This window comes from Microplitis demolitor, chromosome 8 (assembly GCF_026212275.2).
Source record: "Microplitis demolitor isolate Queensland-Clemson2020A chromosome 8, iyMicDemo2.1a, whole genome shotgun sequence".
Classification (NCBI taxonomy): domain Eukaryota; kingdom Metazoa; phylum Arthropoda; class Insecta; order Hymenoptera; family Braconidae; genus Microplitis; species Microplitis demolitor.
Window position 1 is genome coordinate 11,506,732 of NC_068552.1, and position 27,758 is coordinate 11,534,489.

The 27,758-nt window shown below is 31.0% G+C and overlaps 1 protein-coding gene across 1 annotated transcript in view; it reads left to right on the plus strand.

The window, feature by feature from the left end:
• LOC103572227 (hemicentin-2) overlaps nucleotides 1–27,758 on the plus strand; it is a 263,857-nt gene that overhangs the window by 82,588 nt on the left and 153,511 nt on the right. Inside the window, exon 5 of the mRNA XM_053741560.1 lies at nucleotides 16,880–17,040. Within this exon, the coding sequence (XP_053597535.1) occupies nucleotides 16,880–17,040 (161 nt within the window). The remainder of the gene's footprint in view (nucleotides 1–16,879; nucleotides 17,041–27,758) is intronic.

Below are 27,758 nucleotides of genomic sequence, written 5' to 3' on the forward strand. Positions count from 1 at the left end.
ATAAAATGTTATTTTTTTAACTTTTCAACGCCGATATCTTTTGAACTAATTAATCGATTTTGATAGTTGACGTGGCAATCGGCGCGTTTTATTGAGTTCTAGAGCTGATTAAAATTCGAAATCGATCGCGTCAGTCGTTTCGAAAATATTTAGAAAAAACCGCTTTTCACCATTTCTTTCTCCCGCGATAACTCTCGAACGAATTATCCGATTTTAATGTTTGAGGTGGCAATCGACGCGTTTTATTGAGTACTAGAGCTGATTAGATTTTGAAGTCGATCGTATAAGTCGTTTTTGAGAAATCAATAAAAAACTAAAAAAAAATTTTTTTTTTTTTCGTAATTCGCCAATATTTTCGAGTCTATTCGATCAAATAATCTGAAATTTTCAGAGAAGTTGATGGACAACAAGCTCTTTTGATTGCCACCTCAACCATCCAAATCGATTCATTAGTTCAAAAGTTACGAAGAGTTTACACACACACACACACACACACACACACACACACACACACACACACACACACACATACACACACTTGGACATCATTCTGAAAATAGTCAGAATACCTTCCTAGGACCTAAAAATATCGACATCTGATGAAAACTCGATTTTCGAAAATCGGGGTGAAAACAATAACTTCCCGAAATTTTTGAAAATCGTCGATTTTCTTAGCGGGAAGTTAAAAAAACATTTTTATTTTCATTTATCGTATAACTTGTAAACTACATGACCGATCTACCCCAAAATCTAATCAATTTTAAGATGTGGTGAGCTCTTTTGATTGAGACCAAGTACGGTCAAATCATTGATTCGTTCGAAAGATATCATTGGACAGAAAAAGTTTACACACACATTCACATACACACACATACACACGGATGTCAATCCGGGAATAGTCAGAATAGCTTCCTAGTACCTCAAAACGTTGACATCTCATGAAAACTAGATTTTCGAAAATCGAATCGAAACCAATAACTTTTCTTTTTTTGAAAATTTGAAATGTTCTTAGCGGGAAGTTAAAAAGGTGTTTCAATTATTGTCTTGGAAATATTATTGAAAATAAAGAACAAATTGCATTACAATATGTAATGATCGAAAAAGGTTATAAATATAAAGAATCGGTAGGATTTTAAACACAATTGAGTACATTATACTATGATATATTCGGGAAAAATGAGAAATTATTATTTTTTAAACTTTTCGTCGTCGATATCTTTTGAATCAATCGATATATTTTAATGTTTAATGTGGCGATTACGCGTTTCATTGAGTTTTAGAGCTAATAAAATTAAAAAAAATGATTCATTATGTCATTTCAGACATATTCGTAAAAAACCGTTTTTTACGATTTCTTTCTCCTATAATATCTTTTAAATAAATTATCTGATTTTTATGGTTAGCATGACAATTGGAGCCCTTTATTGAGGCGGCAATCGACAGGTTTGATTGCATTCTAGAACTGATTAAAATTTGAAAGATATTGGGAATAAAAGGTTTTTTGGTATTTCTTTCTTTCGCGATATCTCTCGTACGAATTAATCGTTTTTGATGATTGAGGAAGTAATCGACGCATTTCGTTGAGTTCTACAGCTAATTAGATTTTGGAATCGGTCAATGGAGTCATTTCTGAGAAATTTAAAAAAAAACTAAAAAAAAAATTAACTTCCCACTAAGAAAATTAAAAATTTTCAAAAATTTGGGAAGTTATTGGTTGCGGTCCGATTTCCAAAAATCGAATTTCTATCAGGTCTTGACATTTTGAGGTTCTCGGAAGCTATTCTGACTATTTTCGAGAGGATGTCCGAGTGAATGTACGTACGTACGTACGTCTATATGTAAATATTCTGTAATTTTTGAACGGGTGAACCGATTTTTATCTACAAGGTGGTCTTCGTCGTAGCTGATGAATTCCAACAAGCTGTAAAAAATTAAGCCTGATCGGTACTGTGTTCGGAGATATTCCAAAAATAAAATTTTTTCTTAAATGTTTTTTTCGGATAACTTGTAATGTGCCTATGGATCGATTCCAAAATCTAATCTTCTCTAAAACTTCATAAGCCACGATGAATGCCACCTCAGACATCAAAGTCAGTGTATTCATTCAAGAGAAACCCTTGACGAAAGAATTACAATAAAATTTTTTTTTTAGTTTTTTTGAAATTTCTCAAAAACGACTAGATAAATCAATTTCAAAATCTAATCAGCTCTAGAACTCAATAAAACGCGCCGATTGCCACTCCAACTGTCTCAATCGGTTAATTCGTTTGAGGGATATCATTAGAGAGAATATGGTAAAAAAGTTTTTTTCGAGTTTGAAGAGCTCGAAAATGTATTTACGACAATTTTTTCGTGCTCATCGAGCTCGAAAACAGTAGGGAGTTTTGGGGCTAGCCCACAGGGTCAACTAATAGACCGATTTTTTTTCGTATTTCTTTTATCTTTTAGAGTCTAACTGATCGATCGATCTGAAATTTTTCAGGAAAGTTGACGGTCAATAAGCTTTTTCGTTTGCCACAAGGACCGGTCTGATAGGTTAATTAGTTAGAAAGTTATAGCAAGTTTACACACATACACATAGCCATACACACATCTACACACCACCCCACACACACATACGCACACACACAACTTATACGGGCCCTTGGGCACCATCCTAAAAATAGTCAGAATCTCTTCCTAGGACCTCAAAACGCCGACAAATGATGAAAATTCGATTTTCGCAAATCGAGGTGAAAATAATCTCGAATTTTCGGAAAATCTTTGATTTTTTGAGCGAAAGTTGAAGATAATTTCATAAAATGAATAAACAAGACTAGAACTAATAAAAACTAAATCTGTACCAATTCATGCAAACCTGTTCGACAATCATTTTAAAGTTTATTTATTCATTATATATTTTTTCATCCGATTAAACGCTAGCCGTCAACACATTTAACTCTTTCCGGAACACTCATTATTTCCTCGTTCTAGTCCAAGTGATACTTCCATTCACTAATTCGGTATGACCACTATCCTTTTCATAGCAATTTAAAATCTATTTGAAATGAAATCATGAATAGCAATTAAAATTGAGACACAAAATGACAAAACAATAAATTTTCATTAACCTACGGTAAGAAAAAAAATTCTACAAGCATTAGTAGTTAAATAAGATACTTCGTGCCTCACTTTTCTCTACACCGATTTTTTTTTTTTTTTTATATATAAATTTACATCTGTATTTCCATTCGCTTATAAATAATTGAAATAATTATTTTTATTGTTATTAATATATTTATTATATTATTAGACGTTTTATTTGGTTTTTCTAATTTTTATTGTAATTATTCTTTTTTATTAAATTAAATACAAATAAATAACAATAAAAATAATTATTTACAAGCAGGTGGAAAAATTAATAAAGTGTCTGACGTGCGAACATGCAGTTGCTGCACCATAAATATTTAATAGTTCAGGAACCGACCGCTAAGATATTCGTGAGCGCGCAAATTATTCCTTCAAGGATACATATGATCCACCTTTTATCCCCCAATCGAATGCACATTCGAGGTAACTAGTTCAACGGATACATTTTTGTCGGGTATCGACCCATGTGGGACAATACTCAAAAACAAAAAGTAATATTTCAATATCGAGAAAAATAAACAAAAGATAGAACTTGGAGATTCCAAAATATTAATTAAAAAAAAAAAGTACTTTCGTATAAAAAAAAGTATGTATGTTTTTCAGCCAATAGATCACATATTAATATCTCATGTTTTTTCTGTATGATTTTTTTTCTTTTTAATATAGCAATTATAATTTCTAGTGCATAAAAGTGCATTGTACAATTTAATAGAAGATGATGTCACTTAGTAGAGGTCACTGTTATATAACCTCAACGTAAAATTTGTATTTTTTCATGAATTCTATGTTATGTAAGTATGAAATTCAAATAACATCACCACTATATCACCAATGTGACAAGTACGTCCCATTAATATCACATTTACGTTCATTATGTTACGTAACAATTTTACGTAAATGAGTGTGAAATTGTGATATACATTGAGACAAATCGCTTTTTCTCTTTGCGATTTTAACCAGCAGCCATCAGAATTCGCAAGTTGAACTCTGGCTTACGCTGGCCTCTAACAATATTTGATTTTATTTGGACAGAACAGTGGGCTAGGGTTCTTGCAAAGCAAAGACCCGCACTTATTCAAACACGGCAACGTATGTTAAAACTTATCAACTTACCTCACGGCTTATTACCTATAAATTATTTTCTTATTGATGATCGAATTATCAATTTTTACTTAATTAATAATACTCTTATTAGACTATTGAAGAATCTTACCAGTAAAATAGGATATGAGTCGGATGAACATATAATAGACAGAATGAATGATTAACAAAATGTGCAAGTTTATTGCCAATTATAATAATGAAAATTACTTACAAAAAGATGCAAGCGTTGGATATAATATAGATGGCACAGTGTAATTTATATTGCGAATATATCGCCGGTAACGTACAGTAATATTCAATTAAACTAATTTTATTTATAATAATTAACAAACTAGATCAGTAAACTATGATCGCAAGAGAATTGCTAAGATTACAAACTGTAATGTAAGTTAATTGCCTGGTTTACAGAGTCGCAAGTAGATTGCTAATATATTGACAGAATTGCAAGTAAAATTGCGAGTATTGAATAAGCTCTGTGACTTATTGCTAATTGATCCAGGATCGAAGTGATTGACCGATAAATTTGGGCGTAGGAATAGCCTCAGGGCCCTGTCCCCACTTCACTCTTACGGATATGCGTCAACGTGAAAATTAATCATGTGACCATGGGACTATGACTTGTGTAGTTTCAGTCGGCAACGAGACGGGGAAAAATGGGAACCGCAAGGCTGAGGGCACCGAAGACAATTCACATTGTCTCAACATGTTATGAAGATGTGATGTACTTGTGACTTATGATTTTAACTAACTGAAATTTTTCATTCTATAAATGTCATCCCTGTTACGTTAATGTGTTCACTGGGATTATTATGATTTAATAAATCATTTTCTTATCTCAATTGAATCTTATTATGGTAAAAGAAATATTGGTTTCCACCAAAAAAATATTTGGCTTGTTAAGGATTGCAAACGAGGTATGTATTTGTGGGAAATATCAGTGTAGCATATGTATGTAAATATATCGCCGCTTTCACAGTATCGTGCGTTTCGTCTCAATCGGAGTTAGTGTTGTGATTTCCAAATCAATTAGTGTGATAAATTTATACATGGTAAAGGTTTTAAAAATGTTGTTGAGCTTGGAAAAAGTACAACTGCTACGTTAGAGATTGATAAAAATTTAAAAAGTTTTGAATTCATTAAAATTAACAAAATTTTATATCGGTCATCATACGCTTTCTACGAATCTAATGATTCTGAAAAAAGTCCTGTATTCGGCATTATCACTACTATTTTATCTGCTTATAAATCTGTATACGTGTCTTATAAAAAATGTTAAACAATTGGCCTCAATAGTCATATTGAAGGATATCTATTAACGTTACCAAACCAAAATGACCCAGATTATTTTATTCAGGTCGATTTTGTGGGATTTATTAAACTTTTAAAAAATCATTTACTATCAAATGGCTTATGGGTCATTTCTGAACGGAGTTTAATTGAAAATTCTTAACTTATGTATATTAAAATTATATGTATTATTTATATAATTAAAACTTATTTGACTAAAAATTTGTTCTTTATTTTAAATAACAAAATTATAATGAAATGAGCTTATTTTCTTTAGAACACGATATATTTTTACTTAAAATTATTTATTATTATTATTTTAATTTATTTTAAGTGGAACAATTAGGTTATGCACTAAAATAAGTTAAAAGAATTAGTTCTTCAACCCTAATAAATGATTTATTGTGTCCCAATAAATAATTTCTTAAATACTACTAAATATTTATTTGGTGGAAATAAATGAGCTTTACTAAATGATTTGGTACCTGTGACCAAATATTTAGTATTGCAAATTCGTTACTAAATCATTTAGTAAATACAACCAAATCTTATTAAATACAACTAGATCCTTCTATTAGTGTATAACTTACTTCTAATTTTGAAATTTTATTATTCCGTTTGCACGACTCAAATGCAAAGCAGAAAGGTTGTGCTTATTATCAACATAAAAAAATCGGGATTCTTTCGATTTGATCGGATCAAATCGTATATTGATCTATATGAAATCGGATGCAACTATAAATTGACATTTATGTCAGCCAGATCTATAATCAGATGTACACGGAAAGAAAATTCTACCGAAATTTACGATGTTAACATCGTAATCCTGGACTAGATTTTCATTAACATTAATTTTTAAATATCTAATTTCAAAATTTACTAAGAGGGTTATATTTTTTACTATTAAACATCGTAATTTTAACAAAGACTTTTAGGATTAAACATTGCTTCAAAAATTACAATTTAACATCGTAAAAAAAAATAAATGAAAATTACACTTTAAAAACTATATTTATTCGTATATTTTATATTTCTACTTAGTTTTTAATAAAATAAATATTATAGTGCTGCCTCTGTTATAATACGATGAAAGCTATAAAAAGTACGATGTTACATCGTCATTTTTAAATAGTTACTGCGTCCTCCGCAAGAGGCGCTCTCGTGTCGTATGACTGTTTATTGAAATCGTTCATATGGATCTTAAAAACAACTTAAAGTGTAGGCCCTTCGGTGGCTAAGGGGTAAAAACCCAAATTTTACTATTTTTTACATTTTTTATAAATAACCAATACTGTTTACTACAAGTTTACTACAAGGTAAGTGACTGGTGCTAGGCAGCAGTAGCGAGAATAATTCGGTGCTCGCCACGAGATAGCGTCAAGTCGCATGTAGTGTCTCTGGTAAGAAATTTATTTCAGAACCGTTAAATTCAAAACTTGGGACTATTCGAGACCGGGTACTCTTCCATCACTTGACAGAGTAATAAGTACCTTTTTTTATGGTAATATAGTATATCCTATATTACATCATGAAAAAAAATATTTATCATCAATGTTTTCGATAAATAATTTATCTCTGAATTTGACCTTGAACTTAAAAAAAAAACATTTTAATCAAAAATCGATAGAGTTTCTACTATATGATTGAAAATATTCTAGTAGCATAATACATTATAAGGCAATATATTGATGTACAGATTTATATGATTATAAAGAGCCATTTATCATTAATTATTATATATAATTTCTTAACTTTCCGCTAAGAAAATTGTAAATTTTCAAAAATTTGGGAAGTCAGTAGATTCACCCCGATTTTCAAAAATCGAGTTTTCATCAAATGTCGACGTTTTAAGGTCCTAGGAAGCTGTTCTGACTATTTTCAGAAGGAAATCCGTGTGTGTGTGCGTGTGTGTATGCAGATGTAAACTCTTCATATCTTTTTAAGGAATTGACCGATTAAGATGGTTGAGGTGGCAATCGAAAGAGTTTGTTGGCTGTCAACTTTTTTGTAAATTTCAAATCGATCGATTAAATGGACTCTAAGATATAAAAGAAATACAAAAAAAAAATCTGGGCGTCGGTTGGCCCTGCAGGCCAGCCCCAAAACTTTCCGCTGTTTTTAAGCTCAAGGGCTTGAAAACATCACTTTGAATATATTTTCGAGCTCTTCGAGCTTGAAAATGCTGTTACATGCAATTTTTCTTTTATGAGCTTTTCAAGCTCTAACAAGTTACATTTCATGCTAGAGTTTGAAAAGTTAAGAATCGAAAATCATTAATGGAGAAGCGGCTTTTAAATTTTCATCCCCGATTATGTTCTATGAAACAAATGTATTGAGGCAGAAATCAATGGCAATGATAAAAATCAAGATTTGAATTAGTTTTGACTTAGGTCAGAGCAATAATAATAGAAATATCCGAGAAAAATATTTAAAACTTAGTTTTCTTAATTTCTTGCTGACAATATGATTAAATCTAAAGAACAAGTTAGATGACATTATACGATTATCGAAAGAGACTATAAAGAGAAAGAGTTGGTATGATTTCAGACACATTTTAGCACATTATATTTTGATTTTTCCGGAAAAAATAACATTTTATATTATTTTTTACCTTTGAAGGGCCGATATCTTTTGAACTAATTAACCGATTTTGACGTTTGAGGTGGTGATCGGCGCATTTTCTTGAATTCTAGAGCTGATTATAATTTGGAATCAATTGGTTCAGCCGTTTCGAAGATATTTGGAAAAACTCATTTCCACCATTTCTTTCTTCAAAGATATCTCTCGAACACATTAACCGATTAAGATGGTTTAGGTGGAAATCGACGCATTTTATTAAGTTCTAGAGCTGATTAGATTTTTAAATTGATCGGATGAGTCATTTCAAAGATAGTCGAAAAAAACTGTTTTTTACTATTTCTTTCTCCAACGATATCGCTCAAACGAATTAACCGATTGAGATGGTTGTTATGGGTCCACTTGTTCAACTAATTAAGGTGTCGCCTTAAGTAAACAAGGGTCCCCACATATGTGAAAAGGCGTTTCACAACCTTTGCTCGACTAGTCAGCCTCAGGACAGGATTTTCCCGGTACTGGGCCACGCAGTTCTAGTTTAGGAAAATTTATTAAGTAAATATGTCAAATTAAAATATGAAACTATGGCACTTATTCAGACAAAGTCACCTTACAAATAATTAAAATGAGAATGAACAATGTATAAAGATGGCTGATGCAATGTGACTCGACTATTTACAATATTCAACAACGACTCGACTGACAAATTTAATTATTACTGACTCTACTGGTTTAAATTAATTATTTTTGATAAGAATACAAATGACTCGACTATTTATTATTAATCCAACTGTCCTCCAACAAATTCAAATCTCCAAATCCAACTCCGCAACATTTCTCCAATATTTCCAATAAATTATTTAATGTAAACTGCATATAATCAGATCTGATAATTTATAGGCTTATATATAATCATACTTAGGCTTGATCAGCCAGGTCTGATCCGATCTTATATATAGGTTCATATTCTCACGTCCGAGGTAGGTGTTTTGATACATTCATTAGATAATTCGTGGTTATCGGTGCACAATAAAGAAATCAATGAAAGAAAATAGTGAGCTTACTTTGTTCCCGTTGAATGAATATGCGTCAATTTAGATGTTAAAAATATATGAAAGCCACGTACTCAGTATCGAGGGTTGTTGCATACTTGTGTCGTAACTCGCGCAATTATGATTAGAATTTTATCTGCCTACCGGATGGGCGTGATTTTAGTTTTTGATAATAATTTGTCGAGTGGATTCGAATTTTATCGGGTTCTTAATTTTATTTTTCCTGCGGGGCTACTAGGGTATTATGAATGAAAGAGAGGTGAGCAGCCGGATAGGCCTTGAGAAGTCTTATTCTCTATGGTTTAGGAAAGTGAAAGGTTTTAAGAAAATGATGAAACTTGTTTTAAAAAAAGAGAAGAATATATTCTGTTACCAGTATGATTTACAATGCTTACCCGGGAACAGAAGTTTTTATATGATTATAAATAAACATATGTATTCATATACAATTTATATATGATCAGATAAGAAATATATAAAAATCACCCAGTGAATACATGACCTTATTTTGACGTCATGCGTAGGTCATAGAAATGTCACGGCTTCTTATTATTAATTTGATGTCAATCTGACGTTCTAGATGACTTTAGTATGATGTGAAAACTTGACATTATATTGATGTACGCATGACTCATGTATGACGTCACAGTTATAACTTATGTGTTACGTAGGCTTGACATAAAATCTATATCACATTGTTACGTAGTAATAAAGTCATTATTGTATATCATAATGACGTAATTTTAAAATCATATATTTATGTCCGTAGCAAAGTCACGGTTATACGTATTATGAATGTCACTCTTAAATCATATCTTTACATCAGTGACAAGTCAGTATTTCACGCAATGCTGCTGTAATTTCTGAGTCATAGTTTTTTATCATCAATTTATTAAAACAAAACAATCATAGGCCAAAGTAATCGATAAATTCGATAATATATTTCCGACGTTTTAGATTAAAACATTAGCGTGAGCATAAAAAAATTAACTTTATTTTTTTTAATAATATACCGAAAATATTATTGAAGATGACAAAGAAAATGTAACAACAGTATGAACTCTTTTGATATTAAGATTGTAAAGTTTAGTATTGCAATTTTTCAATCGATTAAATTCCATACAATTTCGTGGAATTATTTAATGTTTCACAAAATTTTATATAAGATTTTTTAAATTTCACATCACAACAGAAAATTAAAAAATTTGAAGAAACTTAAGAAATATTTGTATAATTTTTTATAATTATCATTTATAAGTTCATGGAGTTTTTTTCAATTTTGTAAAAATCCATCACAAAAACTTATAAACTATGTATTTACCGGAATTTCACTCTAAACGCATCAATTAAGCATAAGTCTTGACTCTCATGATGTGACCAGTGAGCAACATTCAGGACTGCCAGCCAAGAGGAGCCGTGTTCGAACCCAGTAGACGCCCAGTATTTTTTTATAATTTACTGCTATCAAATATTGTTTCTGAATTCGTAATGCGTTCGCGCGGTAATAATCAAATCGAAAATTCGGTATTTAATTTTTTTCTTTTTTTTTTTTTTCATAAATATTTTTTTCGAATTGATGATTTTGACATCACCCATATGTCACACTGACATCATGGAATGTCACACAGACATCAATCACATTGACGTCATGTATACGTCATTAGTTTTACATCATAATCTTTCGTAAATAGTGTGAAATAATGAGTCACACCTGACTGATTCATGACTTATATCTTACGTAAATCATGACATAGAGTAACGTCACTCTGACGTCACATTTACATAAATGTATTTACTGGGCATATATGATTACATAAAAGCTTATATGATAAAATTCTTATTAGAATTCATATACTCTTGTGAAGACTTTATAAAAATTGATATGATTTTATACAAAGTTATATATAACTTTTTTAAATTACTAGATAAAATTTTATATGCTTATATATAATCATATATGGTCATATAACAATTCATATGATCTTATAAAAATCTTATAAGAACTTTTATAGTTTTATAAGGATTTTATAAAAATTGATGGGATTTTATATACCCGGGAAAAAGTTCTTATATAACCACATAAAAACATATATACTCATATATGATCTGTAAGAAATATATAAAAATCATATATGATTTCATAATTAATTATCAATTTCTTGAGAAAAGAGCATCAAATTTATTTTTGTTAACATATGAATTTGATATTATATTATGAGTAAACAAAAGAATAGCTTTACTTGAATTAAATAAAAATTATTTCCTTCAATTCTACGAATTCTTGAGACAAAATTATATATTCTTGAAAATTATCAAGAATATATGTTCTCATATCAAGTAAATATTCTCAATAAAAGTATTTTTTTTTCTCAGTGTAAGATTATACATGATATAGCTACCACACTTTCTATCGGCACATCCGAAAATATCCACAACTTGGCCGTGGAGATGGTTCCGACAAATGGGAGTGGGGCTTATATCTTTGAGGGGCACAAAAGACTCGCCCGATATAGCTACAACAGCGTTCTGGTGGGGTCTTCCTATCAGCCCATTCCAAAATATCCACAACTTGACTGTGGAGGTATTTTTGACAAATCAGAGTAGGGTTGATATTTCCGAGGCCTTAAATAAATCAATTACTTTTGTTTCAATTCATATTTCACTTAAATCTGAGGCTTAAAACAGTAATATCTATAAATTCTATTTTCGATCAATGAACATTCGAAACCTCAGTTACATTTTTTTCCCGGACAATTCTTAATGTAATGTACTAAATTGTGTTCAAAATCATAGTAATTCTTCGTCTTCATGGTCTCTTACAATTACCACATAATGTAATGTAACTCGTTCTTTTATTTAAATAATATTTTCACCCTTGTTGTATCCTGGCTGTCAAGCAGGGCCCGGTTTAAGCTTACTAGACTTAATTACCGACCTATAGTCTATTCCTAAAATAAGGTATCCTAATTACCAGCAATTAGATTACCTTAAGCAATAATTATAATAATGTAAAAGTATACTATAAATAATCAAATTACCTTTAAGTGATATGTCACGATATTTTAATATCGCGGCAGTCTCGCATCAGGTCGGTGAGCAACAGAGGGCAGCACACGCTGCTCACACGTCTCATCCGACATTGTATTATAATTATTGTTTGTTTACATGTAAGATTTTATTCAATTATTGTATTAATAATACTTCATTAATTTATTAGGTATAAATTGTATGGAAGCAGGAGATTTCACTGACTAATTAGAGTATATATTTGGATTTTGTAGCGCTGGGGAAAATAGTTGCGCATTTCATTTACGTGCTTATGATTATTTTGAATTGGTTGGCGCATGCGCGTCAACGCAACAGTTGGCATTCGTAGGTTTATTTATTATAAACAAATCTACTAGTTTTATGAATAAATCATTGGTTGATTTATCGGTAAATAATATTAAGGAATAATTATGGAAAATACAATTGGTCATTTAGCGTCGGGAACTTGATAAATTACACGGCCACAGTTATGTAGTACGTTGGTGGTACTGTAAAGGGAAATAACATGCGACAGTTGTATATCTCCATTGGTCAAAGCGAGATATACGACAAAATGGCGTCGGCCTAGGTGCCGGCGTGAGACTCACGTGCTGCCATGGTCAGACGTGGGATAGTCTCTGTAAGAGTAGCGTGTGTGCTCTGTTACATTAAACTAATTATAAATTTGTCGCCATTTGGTATTTTGTGTAGATAATATAAACCCATTGGCATTAGTTTAGCATTTGGATAACTCACATAAAGGAAAATACATTTACCGTATTAGCGTGCAACCAAGGGAGTTGAATAATACGTAACTGTAAGTACTTTTTGGCTAATACATTGGCGTGTAATTTTGGTTCCCGAGTTGGTGATCATTTGTATATATCCTAAGCGAGAAAGAGATAGTAAATTCTGAGTATTAGTAACTGGTCATAAGCATATGATGGAATGAGTGAATGTTATACTCAGTAATTACGAGTACAGTCAGTGAAATTATTCAATAGTTGAGTATTATTTATGAATTATTATTGATTTGATTTATTAATTATTATTCAACGGAATATTGCTTACGAATTATTATTATGTAGCGTATTGATTATTCCTAAATTGAATTATTAATTATTATTTATTTGAATATTGATTTTGAAGTATTATTAATTTGCGTATTAATTAGTATTAATTTGAGTTATTAATTATTGTTAATTTGAATTATTATTATATGTAATTTGAGTTTGATTCATCAAGTCTTATTTAATTATCACGTGAGAGTGATCAAGGTATAAATACCAGTCATAAGTATTATACCCAATAGGTGATATTTATTTTATTGTTTGTGTCCAAAACAATATTATTTTGGAATACTGTAAATTCACCAGTGGAATTTACTGGGAATTTGTTACTGGAAATAATTTAGCTATTTCTTTTGCTTATGTTTATATGCGAGTGAACTATTAATTATTCACAAATATATTTTTTGTCAACACATTTAGTGCTTACGCAGAATTATTATTATTTGAATTATAAGTTTATATGCGCATACTATTACTATTATTTTCTTTTGTAAGGGATTTATTATTATTTTTTTTGAACATTATTTATGTGAGTATGCGTTATATATTGACTGATTATTTTAATTAATTAATGGATAATTAAAGCAAATGGTCATCAACCCGGTATGTATTTAATTTTATTATTTTAATTACTGCTATCTTTCTTGCTATCCTAATTCCTAAAATCTGAAATCGCTATCCTGTTATTTATTTTATTTTTCATTTTCATTTTCTCCGCTGTGTTATTTTCGAGTTAATTTTGTTCGTGGGGCACACGAACTGGCGCCCAACTAGGTTTTCTAACCCAGCCTGAGCAGAGCAGCCAGTCCAGGGAGATTCAGGATATCTCCAGGTGGGACATTGGGTTCTGGGTTTATTTTATTTTCAGTTTTCGACCAACGGAGAGCCATAACGGCTATTGAGCGCCAACCACACTCCGCCGTGGGACGCGTGAAATAGAGGAGAACGTTATAAATAATTTGATCACCGGATGTTTTTAATCCCACGTATGAGGAAATGTTTCATTTTAATTTTCGAGTATATTCAACTGAAGATAATTTAATCATTTCAAAACGCAGCTTTATAAACTATTAGTAAGAATTTGTAACAAATTCAGATGATATGCAAATGGACTTTGACTTTCAAATAAATAACTTTTCACAGAAATTTACATTAGCCGAGGATTAAATCCCTTCTCGCGCTCGACGCATGGGTCTTATGCCCAATCGCCTCGCGCCGATAAGCAAATGACGAGTTCAACGACCAATGAGTGTGAACTCTGATCAACAATTCAACCCCGCTTAATAATTCTGATCCCACTATTTTTGTAATTAGAATACCTTATAAAAAGTCTCGCTTACAGAGCAGAGGAGACTCATTTAGATTACTTTCAGATTTACTTTAAATCTAACCCAGATTTTGACATCAGAAATTATTAAAACTATCAAGTCCATAGTCATACCTTCTGTAAGTTTGATTATTGAACATACTTATTTTATATCACAAGTGGATACTTTCAACTTCTAAATTCTATGGCTATTATTTTGGATAAAGTTATTGTCATAAATAATATCTAAATACAACACTAGTTATTCTGGGTTACCGCGACGGGATTTGGTGTGGAGAACCCAATACCTAGAAATACTACGAATTCAGCTGAGCCGAACATAAACATCGTGCAGTGAAAACGAAACAGCAACAAAGAAATTAAAAAACACCGATTTTATTATTTTTTTCGGATATTTTTTTAACGCTTCATTCTGAGTCAGAACTCATATAAATCTTTATTTTGATCACTATCATTGATTTTATCCTGAATACATTTATTTCATTGAACATAATGTAAATAAAAATTTAAAAAACGCTTGTTCATTAATTATTCTCGATTCTTAACTTTTTTAATTTTAACCTAAAACGTAACTTGTTTGAACTTAAATAGCTCATAAAGAAAAGACCGGATTCAAAAGCATTTTTGAGCTCCTTGATCTTAAAACCAGCGTGGAGATTTGGGGCTGGCCCGCAGGGCCAACTACTGCCGAGATTTTTTTATTTTTGTTTCAAGCAATAGCCACTAGTTGGTTAAAAAAATCTTACACCTTACGTAAAGAAGTTAAATTTCATAGAATAAAATATTTTATACATGAATGAAGAAATTCAAAATTTTAATCCAAAAAATAATTTACTTTCTTTAATAATTTTTCTTTTCGAACTAAAATAATATATTTTCAACTTAAAACTTTAACCTATTTGGGTCGAAAAAATAACTTTTTGAATCAAAATAATTAAAATCAAGAGAAAATTCACTTCACTCAAGATATATTCCGTTGCCCTAAATATTCTCTTGACTCAGGATAATTCTCTTTGAACCAAGATAACCTTTCTTCAGTGTAATGCTGGTTTATTTATTTCATATACACGTTATAGTATGACATTTAAAGTATCGTTGGGAAAATTTTTAATTGTCAATATCAAGAGACAAGTCTACAACAGCAGATCTCTGGAGGTTCGAAAAAAATGCGGTGAACACCATAACTCGTTACCGGATCATCTGAAACGAAAAAAAATGAAATGTGCTTAAAAGGTGATATGTTTGCATAGGTAATCAGAAAGAATTTTTTTTTTTTGCCATTTTTTCCCATTTTATATAATAACAGATTCACTGAAATTTTTTTAGCAAAAATCGCGTTTTTCACCCTCAAATGCTGCCAGGAATAAGGGGATTGCAAAAACAAGAACTCTCTCTGATAACCTGGGTGGGGAAGCATTCAATTTTTTTTCGAGGCACCAGCAGAGATTCACTGTCATGGACTTATTTCTTAATATTTTTAATTGAAAATTTTTCCGCAGATACTGAAGATGTCCTACTATAACGTGTATATGAAATAAATTAAATATTATTATGCATATCTCAAAAAAAAAAAAAATCATGACAATATGAATTTTTTTGCCTTTTAAACCATACCCCCCTGTACTTTACGTTTCAGACATGATCATGTTTAATTTCAGGTCTGATCATACATGAACAGGCATGGTTATCTCTGAATATTTTTTCCCTGTGGTTAAAACCTACAAGTTTCCTATATATAAACAATCGTCAACTCCTAAATAAGTTCTTTAAATTCTATTTTACTTTTTTTTTTTTTAATTTAAAATCTTTCAGTGAACCTACTTAAACCGTATGAGTGCTCTATATGCAAAATAGCTCCTATAGTTTTTATAGCAGAAATAGGTTAACTTATTTTCTTAAATCTAAAGAAATGCTTTGACTTCTAATTTGGACCTAGATGTTTTGTGTATAAAGAATTTTCAACTTTTAACTCAGTGCTGCAGATATTTATGCATTTTTTCTTAAAATTAAAGATATATAAATTAATCCATTAAGTATTCATTGAACTACACACACATTAAGTCCTAAAGATTCTTAAGAAAATGTCATTTTAAAATAAATACAGAAAATATGCTAAAAATATATATTTTATCACCAGTCAAGAACAGCGCCACTTGCATTAGTTTTTTTTTTTTTAATTATTCCAAGAATTAGTCTGTAGTGTCTTAATTTACGATGCAGATACCGTTTATATTATATATACATATTAGTGTATTTATTATTTTGTATTTTTTTTTTTTTTTAATTATATTGAAACCTTTTTATTGCAGTGAAACCTTTGACGATAAAAGTAAACAGACCCGGTTCTGCAAACAAAAATGAATCTCTACAAGCCAAACATCGATATGACTTGGAATGTGAAACAACTGGTTCAAACCCGCCTGCGGTAATAACGTGGTACAAAGGAAAACGCCCACTCAAGCACGTCAGCGTAAGTTAATTTTTATAAAAATAAAAACATGTAAATAATTCAATCTCATTTATACAAAGTACTTTTAAAAAAGTTCATAAATATGCATGTATATATACATAAATATATTTAATAACATATTTTTATATTTTTATATTATTATCTTGTAACGAGATATTAAATTTACTAGCAGCTAAATAATTAAAAATAAATTCAATTAATGTTTGAAATAAACACATTGCATATTTTAAAATTTCGTTGGCAATCGAAAAAGCTTGTTAGCCGTCAACTTTCCCGTAAATTTTACATCAATCAGTCAAATAGACTTGAAGACATATAAAATGAACGAATAAAAAAATGCTTTTTTTTTTTAGTTTTTTCTAAATTTCTAAAAGACGGTTCAATCAATCGATTTCAAAATTTAATCAGCTCTAAAACTTAATAAAACATGTCGAACGATGAAAGAGTCGTCTCAATTGTATAATTTATTCGAAAGATATCGCAGTATAAAGAAATGGTAGAATATTTTGAAAATATCTTGAAAAAAATTCAACGAAACGATTCCAAAATCTAATCAGTTCTAGAACTATTTGAAACGCATTAATTGCCGCAAGAATCATCTCAATCAGGTAATTTGTTCAAGAGACATTGTTGAAAAAAGAAGTAGTAAAAACGGTTTTTTTGAACATCTTCGAAAAAATGTAATCTGTAAGAAGGACATTTCAATATATTTCACTTGCTAGTAGATAAAACCAAATATTTATTCAACAATTAAATATTATTAAACTCGACAACTAATCATATAATACGGACAGTTTATAGCAAGCAGAGATTAGCAATATCGATTTTTTTATTAACGATTTCGGTTACATTACTAATTTTTTATTCGATTTTTATTTAGTTATAAAAAAATACTTATTTTAAAAAAAATTAGTAATATGTAAAAAAAAGATCACTAGATTAAAAAATAATTAATAATTAGAAAAAAAAATTATCCAATTTTTTCAAAAATTCGATAATTAGAGAAAAAAATCTAATTTTTGGCAAAACAAATAATTAGGAAAAAAATTATCTAATTTTTGATAAAAATGAATAATTAGAAAAAAAATTATCTAATTTTTCATAAAAATGAATAATTAGAAAAAAAAAGTTATCTAATTTTTCAGAAAAATGAATAATGAAAAAAAAAATTACCTCATTTGTCTGAAAAATGAATAATTAAAAAAAAATTCTAGATTTTCAGAAAAATAGATAATTCAAAAAAAAGTTATCTGCTTCAAAAAAATCGATTATATCTTTTCTTCATTATATCGAAAATATTGTTGGAAATGTCGAAAAAAAAAATACTATGAAAGTTTGAGCTCTTAATATTAATATTAACAGCTGCCGCATAGCAATTTTCTATTTCCCGTTTAAATAATATGGGAAAATTTATTTTTTAAGCTTTGGAATTTTGCAACTCACGGTGAGATCAATACTTTCAAATGTTCAAGACATAAGTTCATGGGAAATTTGACGCTCTATAAAAAAGATTTCTTATAATTTTTTGATATTTTTATTTCTTTAAAAGTTATTCGAAGTTAAAGTTAGATTGACGATAAATTTTCACATTTTTTAAATATTTCGACGCAATCATTAATTTTTTCGGAAAATTTTATAGAACATTTTTTGTAGAGCGTTTTATTTCCTATAACTTATCTTCAAGGAAATTTTCGATATTTCTCACAAGTCGTAAGTTATTTACAGTTAACTAAAAATTTTAACATAATTAATTTTAAGCAACAAAATTTAGATTTTCTAAGAAAATTTCAAGTTAATTGCAAATTGAAAATTTTCTTTAAGGTAAGTTATAGAAAATAAAATGCACTACAAAAAATGTTCTATAAAATATTTAGTTTCATTTTCTGTTTACCGAAATTTTGGTATTTCTACTCGAATGAATTTTTTTGCACACCTCAAGCGCGAAAACGCTGAGGGTGCTTTACGATCGCTCTAAAATTTTTAATCCCAGTGACTCGAGTTGTCAATTGGCGCGTATGAAACTTAGTAAATAAAATAACTCTCGATAGGAACATTTAATCGGTCTAAATTTTTTTTATTATCTATGTATTTTTGATCACAAGAACTCTATTGAAAATTACTGTCTAAATCCTCTTAGTTTAATTATAATTAATTGGAAACGAAAAATTTAGCGGCCACGTTTATTTTTACTATTGTTATTATTGCAAAAGTAGATTTTTTTTTCTTTTTTTCTCCTCATTTACTACTGGCAGCAGCACTAGCGTAAAACAGTAGGTTTTAAAAACAAAAGAGCGACATGTACAGCAAAAATGCGAGATATTTAGAAAAAATTAAAAAAAAAAAAAAAAAACAAATTTAACTGGGATCAAGGAATAAAAAAATCAAACAAATGATTCAAAAGTTGAATAAAAATTCATGATAAAAAAAAAATAAAAGTAATTAATAAAAATAAAATGAGCGATTGACGTGTGCAATTTTAGATTTTCCAACATTTTTTTTAATATCTCAGTGATTTTATGCTAAAACTGCCTCAATAACTTATGATCCAGAATTCTGTGTACTATAATTGTTTTTAATCTACATTGATGATAAAAATTAATTAACTGATTTTGAAATGAATTTTAGTTTTATTTTCTGTTTAGCGAAATTTTGGTATATCTCCTTAAATTATTGTTTTTTAATAACTGAGTGATTTTAGGATAAAACTGCATCAGTAACTTTAGGCCAAAATTTTGTGAACTATTATTATTTTCAACTCGAATTATATGAATTGAGCACTTAACAAATCTATAGTAATAAGAGCAACTAAAATATTTTCTTTAAATACGTCAATTCATTTTTTCAATTAATTTGAAAAAAAAAAAATAATTATTATATTGAAAATTTACTATCAAGTTTATGCTCTAAAACCACGTATTTATAACAAAAAAAAACAAAATTATTGAAATGAAGTTGAAGTTTTGGTAAACAGAAAAAAAAAATTTTATCATTTAGTGAATTAAGTAATCAATTCAATCTTGATGGAGTAATAATTCCAAGTAATTTTTGTATATTTTTCACAAAAAGTATAATGGTCCATATTTCACTCATATATCAATACTACTATTCCAAACTTGTTCTCAACTAAAAAATTTTTCGTTATTTTTAATCAATTTTCATTTCCAAAAAAATTTGGAATATTTTTTCGCTAATTTTTTATTTTCTCAACAATTAGTAATTTTTTTCAGCAAATTTTTTATTTCCTCAAAAATTAGGAATATTTTTCCGCAAATTTTTTATTTTTAGAAAAATTAGTAATTTTTCTTTGCTAATTTTTTATTTTCTAAAAAATTAGAATTATCTCTACCTGATTTTTTATTATTGGAAAAATCAGTAATTACTCTGAACTAATTTTTTATTTTTAAATAACTAGTAATTGCTCTGTGAGTAATTACTAGTTTGCAAAAAAATTAGTTAATGAAAATAGATAATTTTTTTTTTGCCGATCACTGATAGTAAGTAATATAATAAGGGTAAGGGTAAGAATGGTTAGATGACGTCACGTTGGGTCCTCTTGGAGGGCCCCGTTGGAATGCCTCGTCTTCGTGCTCCTCGATGTCCAACTCGCCCTTCTTTAGTGGGGGTAAACCTTGTCACGGGCTGGGGGTAGCTCCTGACGTCAGAAGCAACAGGCCTCAACATGCCCACCGAACAAAAGGTTCGGTATTCAGGAAAGAGTAGCTTACAGTTGGCCGTCCTGATGATGGTCGCGTCCTCGCGGCAATTATTCAGTTGAAGCTCTAAGTGTTTTTATCACTGCACCTGAACTCCACTTTTACCTTTGATCTAGAAAATTAATTCATAATTTATTAATATTATTTCAGTGTAATTTTTCATGCAATATCATGTTGACATTTCTTCCGTAAAAACAGGATAGAACATTGTCAGCATTCATAATATATAAAAAACTTTATAATATCGTGCACATCATTCACCCGCTGGATCCAGCTTTTAAATAGCATACAGATATACCAACTATGCATGCTTGGGCCTCAGTGACATCCATTTCCTTTTCAGAAGCCGTCTTTACCCATTTATATCGGAACTAAGGAATTTTCCTGAGCCCAATAGAATTGCCAGTGATTACTAGCGATTGTCCTCTAATAATAACACAACATGCAAATAGACCGCTGTGAGTGCAATCCAACTGCTTTCATTCTGTGCAACATGTTAAAATGTGCAACATGTTAAAATGTCATGCGTGGTTACCCGACGGTTGCCCAGTAGCACCATGCGTCTGTCTTCCCGACCTCGGCAAGGTTACTATGTTGCCAGATCATCAAAACTCTACAGTCACCCGAGCCACCACCAACCGGTGCAGGTCGTACCTCTACGACTGTTCGCAGTTCGAGTGCCATCTTAATCCTCGTCAGAACCACCACCAACCGGTGCAGGTCACACAAGGTGTGACTTTTCGCAGTTCCTTGGATTACTCAGCCTCTAGAGACACAGTCCTAGAGACCTCTTTCCATTTCCAGAATTACCACCAACCGGTGTAATCGTATGCACGATCCTTCGCAGTTCTGTCAACGTATTATTCTGCATCTGGAACCACCACCAACCGGTGCAGGTCGTACTCCACGACTTTTCGCAATTCTAGTGCAACCTTGCCTCTCTAGAACCACCACCAACCGGTGCAGATCGTATCTTACAACTGTTCACAGTTCTAGGTAGGCCTTGCCTCTCTAGAACCACCACCAACCAGTGCAGATCGTATCTTACAACTGTTCACAGTTCTAGGTAGGCCTTAAGTCTTCGGGAATCACCGTCAACCGGCGCAAATCGTCGTCACGATGTTTCGCAATTCTCGAAGTCATTCTGATACCAGAGGAAGTATAGTCCGATATTTCCACGCTAAGGTAGCCGCCTTAGTGTAGTTGATCCTTATCTGGGGTACAATCTCCCTTGAGATCGACAATTTTCTGGATTACTGACCACTCGGCGCTTCTATGTAGTACCACAAATCCATTCGTCACGTGCCTCCGAATACTGCGCTAAAATCATCTGCAGTTTTCTATTCTGATTAGTACAGTAGTCTCACACAAGTTAGCTTTGGTTTGCAATTTCACACCAGATAGGATTATTGTTATGACAATCCTATCTGCGCATCTTCGAAGTCAAGCTGTCGATTTCCACGATGTGACTGAATATTTTACCTGAAACAAACTTAAAGCGTTCAACGGCCTAAGTGTCTCACCATCAAAATTTCGTTCGGAGATACTGATCACTGTGCTATCAGCACTTGGTGATCACCCATGATAACGCAAATCTACGCATTGGTACATCTTCAAGAACTACTATTAATTGAAGTAAGATCCTCTTACAATCCCTGAGGCTGATCAGAGAAGTAGTTCTAAGCAAAGTAATAATCCTTTGCCGTATCTTACACCACTGCACACGAAGTAAGATTGTAACTGCGACAATCCTTCCCAATTATTTTCGAATTTAACTGAGACTGACAGTTCGAATCAACGTTCCACTTGAAACAACAATGTCCTCGGCGACGGATGATTCTCATCGTCGAGAATGCTAATGACTTGATATGAGCCAGCGTACTTGGAAATGTTTTGTTGATTATAACTATCGTTATCATTATACATTTATTTTACTCAGATTTAACATTGTAATTACTACAGTACTTATCTATTCCTAAGTTTCTATAGGAATAATAGTCAACGATTAAATCTTTTACTTTGGTGTCTAGGACATGTCAGTAAGACAATTGCAACCCCACCTTCAATTGTAGTTGAATACTGTCGAATTAATTTTCAACTCTTTTTTTTTTTTTTTTTTTTTTTTTTTTAAATTCACGATACTCTCAATTTACTTAAGAAGATAGTAAGTCAACTTATAATTTTTTTCAAAAAAAAAAAAAAAGCAGTTATGAAGATACTTAATTTATTCAACGCTGAACTATGTCAACTATCCAATAAAATAATACACATCATGAGGCTGGTATATAACTAAACCCATAAATATTGTACGCAACCTTTTAACGATTAACCCAGTGAGTCTCTACTAACTAATTCCTATTACATTTGTAATTTGTAAAAATATTTATTAAATTTTATTTTATTTTATTTTTTTTCCATTGATTTTCTATTTCCTTTGCATATACTTAAGTTTTCTTAGTTAAAAGTTAAATTATAAAAACTGAATATATATATTCTTATTTATAATTAGGATATATTTTTTATTATGCATATACTAACATTATTATAATTAGAGATATAATTAACATAATTATAAATATAAGTAAAATAATCTATAATTATAAAATAAAGAAATTTTATTGTCGATTGCTACAAAATAATTCCGAGTAATAATAAGAAGTATGAGACAGAGCATGCGCAGTAGCCTACATCTCGGGAATATAGCGCGCACAACTGTCATGTTATGTCTTCTTCTAACGCACGGACTTTTGCCGCTCGACTTTCTCTCTCGCGCACCACTGTTTGCTCCGATTTTTAAACTTCAAAGCCTGACAATGGATATTAATGACCGGGTTTTCGCAGGCAATCCTATACCATCGTGATTGTTATAAAATTAACTATATTTTGGTATAAAATTCAAGCGGTTCATAGATCGGTGGAGTTTTTTTATATTGACTTACCTGTTTATACCCGCTTGCCAGGTAGTTTGGTCAAAAAATGGATAGGCAAGGCTACCGCGGCATATTCTATGCATTATTTGCTGTCGGTTAGAGTATAATTTGGCAGGTTGCAAGTACGGTAAAAAATTAAAAAAAATTTAATTTTTATTAATTTATTTAAAAATAGCTTGGTCAGGATTTTGATAGGCAAGCTATTATAGGCGTACTTATCTATTATCTAAGCGTTTTAAAAAATATATCTCATTAGGTTGCAGGATCGGTGAAGATCGAAGTAGGACCGGCTCTTAGACTAAAAGCAATTTAATAATGGTCGTACGTATAACACTCAGATTAGTCAATAACTTGAAATGAATACTCAATTTATTTTGCTATCTATTAATACTGTCAAGTATTGAAAATATTGGTATATTTACATGAATAATATAAAATCTTTGGAAAGGATAAATGCATTTCCAACTAGAACTTGTAGTTTTAGGTTTTTCATAATCCTTAGTTTTTTAACATCTGGTCTTTGGTCAACTTTCTTTCGTACCGTAATAAAGCAATAAAAATAAGGGTCCTTGTAAGATGCGGACTGATCGAACAATTGTATTCGAGAATTCTTAATTTAGTAAAAATCTTTGTACTATGGCCTTGAAGCCATCTGTTATGTGTACCTAAGTTTTTATATTTTACTATAACCCGCGTTATGTGAATTTTCTATCGGCATAAGTTTTACTTGTTACTTTAACAGTGACATTTATTTTCAACGCAGAATTTAACAACGAACTTTTACCAGAATCTGAAAATGTCTAACGTCAATAAGGACTCAAATGCTAAACATGTGCAGTCTAACATTCTTGGGTTGTTATATTACTACTAATTCCGATCTCAACCATCACCTTCTGTATATTGTTCTCAACATATTTTGTTTATCTCAAGCCTAATATTTTCAGAAATTCTTTAATAACCAATGTCTTTGTAACTTAGGTTTATTAATGTAAAATTCATATTGATAACGCATGTATAAATTTTGACTAAATGTATTTGATTATATTGCTGAATTTGTATTTTCAAAAATAATAGATCATCTCATCTTTAAATATTGACAAGACTACGCGTTGAAAGTTAACTGATAATTTATACTTAATAAATTGGTGTTTTTGATTTCTTCCGATATAACTATGTTAATGCGGCAACACCGATTATAGTTGCAGTATCAGTCCCGGTTTACTACCTAGTCATTTAGATACTAGGGCATGTCTTTTGAAGATCGGTTATGTATTTTCTATTCGTTTATGATTTTCCTCGGTTTCAACGTTGTACTTCATTTCTTTTCGTAGATATTTATTTATTGTTAACAATAAGTCGAAGTATATAACTATTCTCCCGATTTTGTTGTATGCGTTACTTAGATATCTAGCAAGTACTGCGCTACTGCATTTGATAATCTGTCCTAGTACACTAACTCAACATACAAGTCATTAATAAGATATATTTTTCTAAATTACCAAACTCGTGAAATTAACAAACCAATAACACTCTGTGTCCTATTGAAACTTGAGCAATAATAGTTTGACCAGCTCTTGACACTGAACTTCTGTTCAATGATACACTACATTAATGAAGTCATTGTACCATCTCTATACAGTTTACTTTAGCGATGAGTTCAACAATTTCTATCAATCCCTGCTGCTGCTGTCGTGATGATGTGAAGGTTCAGATGATGTCCTCGTCAATAATAGTCATGGCTATTTCCGTCATAACTTCTGTACTTGCAAAAGTTGCACACATTACGAGGATGTATTCAGATGCAATTTGAACATATTTTGTTGACCAATCACTGCTTCCCATCGTAGTATAAAGGATCTATTGTACCGCGGAATGACACTCGCCATAACTAACTGAACTTTCCGTGGATGTGATCTAATAATATTTTCTGTAAAGTAACTACTTTAAAATTAGATTATTGTAAACACTGCATTTTCTACTGGCACACGGATTTTCAATCCCACTTCTGATATGTAAGAAGGACACTTCAATATATTTCACTTGGTAGTAGATAAAACCAAATATTTATTTAACAATTAAACATTATTAAACCCGACAACTAATCGTATAATATGGACAGTTTATAGTAAGTAATATAATAAGGGTAAGGGTAAGAATGGTTAGATGACGACACGTTGGGTCCTCTCGGAGGGACCCGTTGGAATGCCTCGTCTTCGTGCTCCTCGATGTCCAACTCGCCCTTCTCTAGTGGGGGTAAGCCTTGTCACGGGCTGGGGGTAGCTCCTGACGTCAGAGGCAACAGGCCTCAAGATGCCCACTGAACAAAAGGTTCGGTATTCAGGAAAGAGTAGCTTACAAATCGATCGATTTTTAATTTTTAATTAGCTCTAGAACTTAATAAAAAGCATCGATCGCTGCCTTGACCACCGAAATAGGATAAGTTCTTCAAGAAATATCTGTAAAGTGAGCGAATGATCTGTGGGATTCTGGTGTAGGTGTGGTAAAATTTAATATACAAAATTACACAAAATCAATAAAAAATAATTTAGATATTTTATTTACACTCGATACAATTTAAACTGTGAGAATTCAAAATTAGAGAGTGAAGGCGACTGGAGTATGAGCGAATGCAACGATATAAAAACTCGTGGATAACTAGCGACACGTCGTCTTAGTGGTAGTCGAGCACGCGGTAAATTAATTACGTTAATTTATACGTGAACAATTCAATAGAAGCGATAAATAGTCGCCTTATTTCACGAGCTAAATATTGAAAATATTATGGTAATAATTCAGCGGAATTAAAACTCAAGGGTAATTAGTAATAACTCGAAGATAATTCAAAGCGGTTGATTAGCCCGAGGCAAAGCCATTGAACAAAAGATAGCGAATCCATGTAATGGCGGCGTCTTCTTCCTTCGTTGCCACTCGGTGGTAACGTGTGCAGCATGGCTGCACTAGCAAATTTTTCCATTGGCTTAAAAACGCCCCAACGAGTAGTAGTTTGCCACTAATTTCTCTCATTGGCTGGCTAGTAGCGGGACGCTCATGCTGGCTTGACACGGCCATGAGCGAAAAAATTTTAGATGTCGAGCCCAAATAGTGAGTGACCCGGCACTATTCTGACTTTGAAGTCAGTAGCGAGTTCGGTAGCTCCCGGACGTACCGAAAGTACACGAAGCTTTTCAAAATGATTAAGCTCGTGACTGAACAATATTATTGTCAAAAAAATTTAAAGAAATTTTTTTTCTATAATAAATTCAAAATTGCTGAATTGACTGATTCCAAGTATTCTATAGCATCAAAGCCTGAAAAACTTGGTCAAATGCTGCCTTAAACTTCAAAATCAATTAGATCGTACTATATCGGCGATGAAAAATTAAAAAATAACAATTTACTTCAGTATTCCTGGATAACACATAATGTAATTCATCATATGTTCCAAAACTTACACCACCCTTTGCTTTCATAGTATTTGATGATCGCTACGTATATGGTTGCAATCAGTTTGTTAGTTTCAATTACATCATCATCAAAAATTAAAAAAAATCACTAATTTTGACATTTTCCGTACTTGTTATTTTCTAACTCGTTGTTAAATTTAAAGTTCATGTCACTCTTCATTTTGATTATATCTATAAATTCCTGTCGAAACATAGATTTTATCAAGCATGTCAGAGGTATAAGGAAATTAAAATTAGCAGCGTGTTAACTTAATACTCGATTAGAATTTAAAAGAGATATGAGAAAATTTATTAATATAAAGTAACACAAGGTGCACCACACAAGATAGGTACAACTGGAATGAACGTTCGACTCACTCACGCTCAAACCTACAGTCAGACCCTCAAGAAGAAGACACAGGTAGTGGAGCGAGGAGTCACTTTCGTCCTAAGAAATAAACCTTTCAAATTTTTCGAACTATCCTTATTAAATCATAAAACGGTCATTATCTTATTCTACACTGTTAAAAAAAGATTCCTGACATCAAACCAGATTCAGTTGGCTCAAGTATATGCACTTTTCTTGTCTTATAACTATGGAGTTTAGTTTTTTAAAACTGAAAATTTATTAA